At 42.4% G+C, this 11,475-nt stretch overlaps 1 protein-coding gene across 1 annotated transcript in view; it reads left to right on the top strand.

Annotated features, from left to right (window-relative positions):
- Positions 1 to 7,988, top strand: part of LOC110526153 (protein kinase C-binding protein NELL1) — a 404,819-nt gene extending 396,831 nt beyond the window's left edge. Inside the window, exons 18-20 of the mRNA XM_021606800.2 lie at positions 2,474 to 2,650; positions 4,270 to 4,494; positions 6,738 to 7,988. Coding sequence (XP_021462475.2) covers positions 2,474 to 2,650; positions 4,270 to 4,494; positions 6,738 to 6,788 — 453 coding nt within the window. The 3' untranslated portion in view covers positions 6,789 to 7,988. The remainder of the gene's footprint in view (positions 1 to 2,473; positions 2,651 to 4,269; positions 4,495 to 6,737) is intronic.
- Positions 7,989 to 11,475: the final 3,487 nt, after the last annotated feature.

The following is an 11,475-nucleotide window of genomic DNA, read 5'->3' on the forward strand; positions in this document are numbered from 1 at the left end:
CTCTCTAGCAAACTTCAGATGGGCCTGGACATGTACTGGCTTAAGCACGGGGACACGTCTGGCACTGCAGGATTTGAGTCCCTGGCGGCGTAGTGTGTTACTGATGGTAGGCTTTGTTACTTTGGTCCCAGCTCTCTGCAGGTCATTCACTAGGTCCCCCCGTGTGGTTCTGGGATTTTTGCTCACCGTTCTTGTGATCATTTTGAACCCACGGGGTGAGATCTTGCATGGAGCCCCAGATCGAGGGAGATTATCAGTGGTCTTGTATGTCTTCCATTTCCTAATAATTGCTCCCACAGTTGATTTCTTCAAACCAAGCCGCTTACCTATTGCAGATTCAGTCTTCCCAGCCTGGTGCAGGTCTACAATTTTGTTTCTGGTGTCCTTTGACAGCTCTTTGGTCTTGGCCATAGTGGAGTTTGGAGTGTGACTATTTGAGGTTGTGGACAGGTGTCTTTTATACTGATAACAAGTTCAAACAGGTGCCATTAATACAGGTAACGAGTGGAGGACAGAAGAGCCTCTTAAAGAAGAAGTTACAGGTCTGTGAGAGCCAGAAATCTTGCTTGTTTGTAGGTGACCAAATACTTATTTTCCACCATAATTTCAAATAAATTCATAAAAAATCCTACAATGTGATTTTCTGGATTGTCTTTTCTCATTTTGTCTGTCATAGTTGAAGTGTACATATGATGAAAATTACAGGCCTCTCATCTTTTTAAGTGGGAGAACTTGCACATTTGGTGGCTGACTAAATACTTTTTTGCCCCACTGTATATGACTTCGCCATCAACTTGATTATTTAGCAGACATCACTTGCTAATATTCAGTCAACACATTTATTTTAGGAATATCATGGAATATAATCAAACATTTTAGTTTCTAAATCCAATCACCTTTTTCATCAGAATAGTCCATGCTAATGCTAACGATGGACTCTTCAGGAAACTTGTCAGGCTTTAGTATTAAGTATAGGCGTACCATTAGCCAATCAAAGTATATATTTGTAGCTCCCATTGTTTACAATCTTGCATTGTTATCAATCTCATTGGGAAAAAGGTGAACATGCTTGCAGCTTAGCAGTCAATCCCTATAGCCATGAGCATGAAAACCTTACATTGGAAACCCGGCCGGTAAGAATCTCGTATTGATTGGAATTTTCTTCAGGATGGCTTATGCACGGCGGTGAGAATAATGTCAAGCCAAATAAAAGTATATTCAATTGAAAGATTATGCAATTTAACCTTAGGGCTACACACAGAGGGACTCCAGTCAAACTTCAGCGGTTTCTCAGATAGAGAGTGGGACTTTTTCAAATCCTAGCAAGGGTGTTTTTTAGGGTGGTTGCCCCAAAATGTATTATTCTGTATTGAATTGGAGGTTGTTTGAGTTATTGAAAGCTATGCATTTTTAACATTACAAACTTAGCATTTACTTGGTAAATAAAACAATGCAGCATTTGCTGTAAAATTCCTAATTTGAAGGCTATTCCAAAGCATTGCTACAATGCAGACAATGTGAATGATATTACATGGCATTAGTCAACCACCCGAGCAAAATGAGTGATGCCTCTCATATCCATAGCCATAACATTAAAAGGCTAATGCTAATAAAGCTCTTGGATATTAGCACCATGAGAGATACTGGCTACTGTAGCGAGACAATACGCGCCAATAAGATATTGGCTACTCATTATGCGAGTTCATTTTATGTACCCTTTTATATAGGGTTTTTATATCTCCATTATTGTGCTCATTGCCAAGCTAGCAAGGGCTCAGTGTGGCCAGTAAAATGGATCATAAAGTTTTCACTGGTCGAGAGCCTGGAATCTCTGTGGAAACAGTTACACCAATGGCCTTGACCAGGCATCCAATACAAAACCCTAACCCCGTAAAAACACTCCTCTCAAAATGTCAATGACAAATTGAAGTCAGTATTGTTAGTAATGGCCTTGCTCAATATAGTGTATTTTCTTCTTTAATGTAGACACTGTACGTTGCCGTTACTGTAGCCTTTCTGTAGGTAGGCTGTAGCCTTATCAATGTCCCTTTCTGACAGGATGGTTATACCTTCTGTTGGAGGAGTGAGTGTAACTGTTTAGATAAGACTGTAGATAGCTAGGTAGGGTAGGAGGCATATGTGTGTCTGTGTATGTGTGTCTGTGTTTTTATGTGCATTCAAGCAAAATATTAAAATGGCAGTAATAAAACTGGAAAAAACACTCACTGTCCTGATGTTAGTAGTTAATTGGCATTTTGGAAGAAAGGCCTCAAAGTTCTGGGATTGAGGGTTATTTGCTTGTGGAACAATTTTTTTTTTTTTGGGGGGGGGGGGGGGGGGGGGGTCTGATTCGAACCCATTCTCGTAGCGGCACATAGTACGTGATAAGGAGTCAGCGGCTTAGGCTGCTGGACCATCCCTGGCCATGGCCTTGACATTTCTTTGAATTCCTATGCATTTGCATTGTCCCCAGGATGGGCGCACCTTCTGCATGAGGAGAGAGTGTCATTGTGCGGACCCCGAGACAGACCTGTTCTGCTGTCCTGAGTGTGACTCCAGAAAGTCCAGCCAATGTCTGCACCAGAGTGGACACATACTGTACCGCAGCAGAGACTCCTGGATCTACAGTTGCCAGCAGTGCCGCTGCCTGGTATGTACACACACACACACTCGCGTTTGCATGCATATACACATGCTTGAATGCACATACAGACACATAGACCTGCACATACACTCACTTGCATGCTTCTTGTGTACTTTATTGTACAAAACACACACATTCTTGTTCACAGACACGCACTTTTTACACCTGTGCAACATGGATGAAGAGGATGTGTGTGTCTCCTCTGATCTTGATTGCGTGTCTTTCACGAGCAGCACCTAGCTAATTCCCTATCAGGAAACAAAGCAGATCCTTGCATGCTAATGAGACAGGCTGTGAAGAAGCAGATGATACCATCTTGTTATGAAATACAATTAAAAAATGTTGTGGCCTTGGCAGTGTGTCTCTGTGTGCACCTGCGTTTGTAAATGTGTGTGACGTCTTTGTGTGTGCATGTGCGAGGTGCATGACCTTACTCTGGTGGAGCTGGTAATTAGCGGGCTCTGACAGCTGTGCAATTAGCTAAACGGTGCTGCCGTGGAAACACAAATCCCAGGATCAGCATGGCACCGACAATCACTCTAATTGGCCCAGGCAGCCTTTAGGTGTCATCAGAAAGGAAGAAAGACATTCTAAGGCCTTAGACACAGGTGCCACTACTGTAGCCTATGGCAAAACCTTCAAGTGATTCACACCAAGAGAGATAGAGAATTTACAGTGTGAGCCTGTGATATTAAACTGATATTATAAACTGGGTGATTCGAGCCGTGAATGCTGATTGGCTGACAGGGGTATATACCACAAATCTCTGAGGTGCCAAATTGCTATTATAAACTGGTTACCACAGCTTTGACAAAACATTTATTTTAAATGCTCTAATTACTTTAGTAACCAGTTTATAATAGCAATAAGGCATCTCTTAGATTTGTGGTATATGGCGTTGTGTCGTGCATAAGAACAGCCCTTAGCCATGGTATATTGGACATATTAGTAAGTATACACTACCGTTCAAAAGTTTGGGGTCACTTAGAATTGTACTTGTTTTTGAAAGAAAATGTTTAAAAAATTGTCCATTAAAATAACATCAAATTGATCAGAAATACAGTGTAGACGTTGTTAATGTGTAAATGACTATTGCAGCTGGAAACGGCAGATTTTTTATGGAATATCTACATAGGCGTACAGAGTCCCATTACCAGCAGCTATCACTCCTGTGTTTCAATGGCACGTTGTGTTAGCTAATCCAAGTTTAGAATTTTAAAAGGCTAATTGATCATTAGAAAACCCTTTTGCAATTATGTTAGTACAGCTGAAAACTGTTGTGCTGATTTAAAGAAGCAATAAAACTGTCCTTCTTTAGACTAGTTGAGTATCTGGAGCATCAGCATTTGTGGGTTCGATTAACTTTGGAACGGTAGTGTATGTCGGTGATCAAAGCCATAGTACTGATCCCACTATGTCAGCCATCAGGTGATTCACATTAGAGAGCTGCTTAGACACTTGTCTCTCTACTCCTAGCTTTATCTTTCAATATGGTCTTACAATACCCCATATTAGTCATCTCAGTGTCCAGCGCTTATGGACTTTTCCAAACTCTTATTTTCATCCCTTGTTTTGCTTCTATTCTCCACCAATCCCTCTCGCCTTATCTCTCTATATTTCTGTAGGAGGGAAAGGTGGACTGCTGGCCCCTGGCATGTCCAGTGTTGGCGTGCAAATACTCTGCCTTGGTGGAGGGCGAATGTTGCCCGCACTGCGTCACTGACCCCTGCCTGGCAGACAATATTGCCAACGACATCAGGCAGACCTGCCAGGACCCTGCTGGCATCACCCGCCTCAGTAGTGCCACGTGGCCCATGCCAGGGTCACCCTGCACCACCTGCAAGTGCAAGGTAACAGCAACAACTCATATCTTACCTGACACAGACACACACACAGAACGCATACACACACAGGAGCACGTAAAAACACACAAACATATGTACATACACACACACTGACACGCACACAGTGAATGGCAAGCTTTCACTGCACCTCCTGCAAATGCAAAGTACAGTATATTCAGAAAGTATTCAGACCCATTGACTTTGTCCACCTTTTGTTACGTTACAGCCTTTTTCTAAAATTGATTAAATAGGTTTTTCATCATCAATCTGCATACAATACCCCATAGGGACAAATCAAAAACAGGTGACAAAGCAAAAACACATTTATTTAAAATAAAAAACGGAAATATCACATTTACATAAGTATTCAGACCCTTTACTAAGTACCTTGTTGAAGCACCTTTGGCAGTGATTTCAGCCTTTAGTCTTCTTGGGTGTGACGCTACAAGCTTATCACACCTGTAAGGTTGGATAGGGAACGTCGCTGCACAGCCATTTTCAGGTCTCTCCAGAGATGTTACTCAAGGGCATTCAGAGACTTGTCCCGGAGCCACTCCTGCATTGTCTTGCCTGTGTGCTTAGGGTCGTTGGCCTGTTGGAAGGTGAACCTTCGCCCCAGTCTGAGGTCCTGAGCGCTCTGGAGCAGGTTTTCATCAATAATTTCTTTGTACTTTCTTTGTACTGCTCCTTTCATCTTTCCCTTGATCCTGACTAGCATCCCAGTCCCTACCACTGAAAAACATCTCAACAGCATGATGCTGCCACCACCGTGCATGACGTAGGGATGGCAGCAGGTTTCCTCCAGATGTGACACTTGGCATTCACGGTCAGAGAGTCCTTCAGGTGCCTTTTGGCAAACTCCAAGCGGGCTGTCATCTGCCTTTTACTGAGGAGTAGCTTCCATCTGGCCACTCCACCATAAAGGCCTGATTGGTGGAGTGCTGCAAAGATGGTTGTCCTTCTGGAAAGAACTCTGGAGCTCTGTCAGAGTGACCATCAAGTTCTTGGTCACTTCCCGAACAAAGGCCCTTCTCCCCCAATTGCTCAGTTTGGCCAGGTGATCAGCTCTAGGCAGAGTCTTGGTGGTTCCAAACTTCTTTGATTTAAAAAAGATGGAGGCAACTGTGTTCTTGGGGACATTCAATGCTGCAGACAGTTTTTGGTACCCTTCCCCAGATCTGTGCCTCAACACAATCCTGTCTCGGAGCTCAATTACTTTGACCTCATGGCTTGGTTTTTGCTCTGACATGCACTGTCAACTGTGGGATCTTATATCAAAAGGTGTGTGCCTTTCCAAATCATGTCCAATCAATTCAATGCACCATAGGTGGATTCCAATCAAGTTGTAGAAGCATATCAAGGATGATCAATGGAAACAGGATGCACCTGAGTTCAATTTCGAGTCTCATAGGAAAGGTTCTGAATACCTATGTAAATAAGGTTTTTATTTTTTTCACTTTGTCATTAAGGGGTATTGTGTGTAAATTGATGAGGAAAAAAACTATTTAATACATTTTAGAATAAGGCTGTAACGTAAAATAATGTGGGAAAAGTCAAGTGGTCTGAATATTTTCCGAATGCATTGTATTGTACAGGTTCTGCTGATATTGTGTCATACCTAGTGTCATACAGACACAGCCTTTAGACACACAAACAATGCCAGAACCACCCTGTATGTGCCACCCTTGCCTGCATATTTACAGGAATACAAACACACACAGCTGTGTCACCTGAAAGAACAAAGCAGGCATCCCTAACCTAGGCCGGGATTCAATGCAAGGCACATTATACACTATACAGAGAATAATGGTACAGTGGTCGGAGGCATTGCATCTCAATGCAAGAGGTGACACTACAGTCCCTGGTTCAAAATCCAGGCTGTTTCACATTCGGCCATGATTGGGAGTCCCATAGGGTGGCGCACAATTGGCCCAGCGTCATCCAGGTTATGGCCGGGGTAGGCCGTCATTGTAAATAACAATTTGTTCTTAATAACTGACTTGCCTAGTTAAATAAAGGTTACACAAGGCATTTCCCCTGATGTTTGCAGAGATCGCATTCATGGTAATGCAGCATATCGGTTCTATAGTGTAAATGACCTTTTAACGTTTATTGAATCCCGGCCCTAACCTCACCTTGCATCACTCACACATGGTAACATAAGCAAACATGCACAAACAGAATGGAACTAACTACCCGTCTTTTTTTTTCTTCTTCATGTTCCCCGTATTTATCGTTGCCGTGGTCAGAATGGAAGTGTGTGTTGCTCGGTGGAGCTGGACTGCCTTCAGAACAACTAAGCACTCCTCTTTCGGATGCCGTACTCCTCTCCTCCACTCCAATCGTTCCATTCCGCCGATCCTAGACTGGTCATACTGTTTGAAGACCCTACCTTTGGACCTTTTACCACACATGCACACAAACACACACATACGTATGCACACACACACACACACACACACACACACACACACACACACACACACACACACACATTCTGCCTGGGTTAGGGAAGTGGCTAGAGCTGTGCGTTCACACTGGATCTTAAAGTCACAATGTATTGCTGACAGACGGAGAGATGGAGTTTGTGTCTGCTTAACAACTACAGGACAAGACCAACCTACATATAACCGTTTCCCCCCTACTTGCACCCTTATACGTGTGTGTCCTGTATGTTTGTGTGTGTGAGTGTGTGTATACCAGAGATTCCAAAACTTTTTTGGCACACGACCCCACCATGTAAAAAATGTATAATCAAGGGACAGTGTTTTTTAATTGGGGCTATGACAGTCTATTAGAAATTAGTCTGACTGTACTCTTGACAGTATTTCAATGTGAAGGAAGTATGGTTTGAAGTGACGGAAATGCATCAGAAATGTGTTGGGAAGTACAAAAGATCATCAGGCAATCATCTTCTGTGTAGAAAAGAGCATCATTGTTGATGATGCTCTTTTCCCCCTGGTCTATATTAGTGCCTGGTCTTGTCTAATGAGTCCTGTGTAACATATAGAAGGAGACAGAAGACACATGCGTGTTCCTGAGAATCGTTTGATGGGATCATAATATTTTGTAGCTTAAATGGATCACAATATAGTCACATTTGTAGGAAGAAAACAGAAACGGCTGTGTTTTTTACATCGAGGGGCTACCAAAGCAATATTTTCCCACAGAATTTATCTCAAATCAAATCCAATTTTATTGGTCGCGTACACATATTTTGCAGATGTTATCACAGGTGCAGTGAAATGCTTTATGTTTCTAGCTCCAACAGTGAAGTAAAACCTAACAATACAAAATAATACACACAAATCCCACCAAAAATTGAAAGAAAGAAAGTAAGAAATATCAAGGTCAGAGTCTGGAATATAAATGTATATAGTGGTGTATTTAGACATTATAGACCGTATATGAATAGAACAGGTAGTAGTTATATAGGATGAGCCTTGACTAAAATCCAGTATATACTTTTTTTACTTTTTAATCAAACCTTTCTTTCACTAGGCAAGTCAGTTAACCTCTTGAAACTAGGGGGCACTATTTTCTTTATTTTTTCCCAAAGTAAACGGGCTATTTTGTCAGGACAAGATGCTAGAATATGCATATACTTGACAGCTTAGGATAGAAAACACTCTAAAGTTTCCAAAACTGCAAAAATATTGTCTGTGAGTATAACAGAACTGATATTGCAGGCAAAAACCTGAGAAAAATCCAATCAGGAAGGGACTCTTATTTAGAAAGCTCTGCGTTCCTATACGTCCCTATTGAGCAGTGAATGAGATATCAACAAGATTCCTTTTTCTATGACTTAGCTAATGTGTCTAGTGTCACAATACATAGTTTCAGGCTTTTATTTTGAAAAATGAGCCTGAACGACAACATTGCGTCAGTGGTCAGCTGGAGGCTCTCAGAGTGTTTTGTGCGTAAAAGACAAATGCGGCCATTGTTTCTCTCTTTCCTACTAAGAAGCCACCTGTCCCGGTTGATATATTATCGAATAGATATTTGAAAAACACCTTGAGGATTGATTATAAAAAACTTTTGCCATGTTTCTGTCGATATTATGGATCTAATTTGGAATATTTTTCGGCGTTGTCGTGACCGCACCCGTGAAGTACAAACGGAGGTGTTTCGGCTATAAAAATAATCTTTATGGGACAAAATGAACATTTGCTGTCTAACTGGGAGTCTCGTGAGTGAAAACATCCGAAGCTCATCAAAGGTAAACAATTTAATTTGATTGCTTTTCTGATTTTCGTGACCAAGCTGCCTGCTGCTAGCTAGGCATAATGCTATGCTAGGCTATCGATAAACACTACAAAGAGAGACCTAAGACAACAACATAGCACGGTAGCATCACAACATGACAACAACACAACATGGTAGCAGCACTAAACATGGTACAAACATTATTGGACACAGACAACAGCACAAAGGGCAAGAAGTTAGAGACAGCAATACATCACGAAAAGCAGCCACAACTGTCAGCAAGTGTCCATGATTGAGTCTTTGAATGAACAGATACAACTGTCCAGTTTAAGCATCAACCAGTGGGTCTTGTGAAGGGTATACAGAGATTACCAGTTTACAGAGGAGTATAGAGTGTAGTGATGTGTCCTATAAGGAGCATTGGTGGCAAATCTGATGGCTGAATGGTAAAGAACATCTAGCCACTGGAGAGCACCCTTACCTGCTGATCTATAAATTAAGTCTCTAATCTAGTGTGGGTAAAATGGTAATCTGAAATGGTTAGTTTGGCAGCTGGGGTGAAAGAGGAGCGATTATGATAGAGGACACCAAGTCTAGATTTAACTTTAGCCTGCAACTTTGATATGTGCTGAGAGAAGGACAGTGTACCATCTAGCCATACTCCCAAGTATTTGTATGAGGTGACTAACTCAAGCTCTAAACCCTCAGAGGTAGTAATCACACCTGTGGGGAGAGGGGCATTCTTCTAACCACACCACATGACCTTTGTTTTGCAGGTGTTCAGAACAAGGTTAAGGCCAGAGAAAACTTGTTGGACACTAAGAAAGCTTTGTTGTAGAGCATTTAACACAAAATCTGGGAAGTAGCCAGCTGAGTACAAGACTATCATCTGCATATAAATGGATGAGAGAGATTCCTACTGCCTGAGCTATGTTGTTGATGTAAATTGAGAAGAGCGTGGGACCTAGGATCGAGCCTTGGAGTACTCCCTTGGAGACAGGCAGTGGCTGAGACAGCAGATGTTCTGACTTTATACACTGCACTCTTTGAAAGAGATAGTTAGCAAACCAGGCCAAAGATCCCTCAGAAACACCAATACTCCTTAGCCGGCCCGCAAGAATGGAATTGTCTTCTGTATCAACAGCTTTGGCCAAGTCAATAAAATAGCAGCACAACATTGCTTAGAATCAAGGGAAATGGTGACATAATTTAGGACCTTTAAGGTTTGAGTGACAGATCCATAACCTGAACGGAAACCAGATCGCATACCAAAGAGAATACTATAGACATCAAGAAATCCAGTCCGTTGATTATTGACAAGTTTTTCCAACACTTTTGATAAACAGGACAAAATAGAAATAGGCCTAAAACAGACAGGATCAGGTTGATCTCCCCCTTTAAATAAAGGACGGACCGTGGCTGCCTCCCCAGAGAGGAGAGACATGTTAAAAAGGTCAGAGATAGGCTTGGCGATGATAGGGGCAGCAACCTTGAAGAAGAAAGGATATAAACCATCTGACCCAGATGTTTTTTAGGATCAAGTTTAAGGAGCTCCTTTTGCACTTCGGACTCAGTGAGCGCCTGCAGGGAGAAACTTTGTAGCGGGTCAGGGGGGGGGGGGGGGGGGGGGAGCATTGGGGCTAGTCGCATTGGAAGGGGTGGGAGATGGGGAACTTTTTTTGACGGGCAAGGAGTCATGGCTGAGTCAAATAGGAATCCTGACTTATGAAGGGGTGATTAAAGAGCTCAGCCATGTGCTTCTTGTCAATAACAACCACATCATCAACATTAAGGGACATGGGCAGCTATGAGGAGGAGGGTTTGTTTTCCAGAACTTCTTGGGATTAGACCCACAAAGAGAGAACTGCTCTTTAAAGTAAGCAATTGTTTGGGGACAGACTTGGTGGAGACAACTGAGCACTGAAGGTGATCCTTGGTAAAGATTGCCACTTCCCCACCTTTGGTAGATCTGTTTTGCCGAAAAAGGTTATAACCAGAAATGTTAATATCAGTATTCAAAACACTCTTCCTTAACCACGTCTCAGTAATGAACAACACATCTGGATTGAACTGTGAACCCACATTTTCAATTTATCCATTTTAGGTAATGAGCTTCTAGTGTTAACGTGCAGAAAAGCCAGGCTTTTACGATATTAGAAATCAGTGACGCAGATATCAGAGCACAAGTCAGAATTGGGGCTAACAACAGTAGATAGGCCAGGGTGTACATGCACATTTCCAGATATCATCAACAGTAATACAATCAAGACATGGCAGAGGACAGGGAGAGCTCTGCAGTGTTGATTTATGACATTTGAATGTGCATTAGATGGTAACAAGATCATATTGTATAGCAATTTCATCAGGTAACATGAATACAAAGCCGGCGAGAGGTGGTTAGAATAGATTTGGAGGCTAAAAGTCTGTGTAGCCAATAGAGCCAGAGTCCCAAGTCTGTCCAACGGTTGGGTAAACAGGAAAGTTCATAGTCAACAAATTCATGAATCATGAGGCAAATAGCAAAATAGCGACTTGGGGCTAGCCATTGTAAGTTCAGAGTCACTCACCCCAACAGTGCGTGTGTACTGGAGGTGAGCGAAAGCTCGGGAGAGGGGGGAGTGTGGTGGGGGTACCTGTACCAGACAGGGGGAGACAAGCCAGGACAGACAGTGAACAGATTGTCAGCTGGAATCCAAGCAGCAGTGCAGCAGGCAATGGGAGTAGGTGTCACACCCACTTGGGAGAATATATCATTATAATGTACTTTATTTTAAATTTTTC

The sequence above is a fragment of the Oncorhynchus mykiss genome, chromosome 6, assembly GCF_013265735.2.
Source record: "Oncorhynchus mykiss isolate Arlee chromosome 6, USDA_OmykA_1.1, whole genome shotgun sequence".
Classification (NCBI taxonomy): domain Eukaryota; kingdom Metazoa; phylum Chordata; class Actinopteri; order Salmoniformes; family Salmonidae; genus Oncorhynchus; species Oncorhynchus mykiss.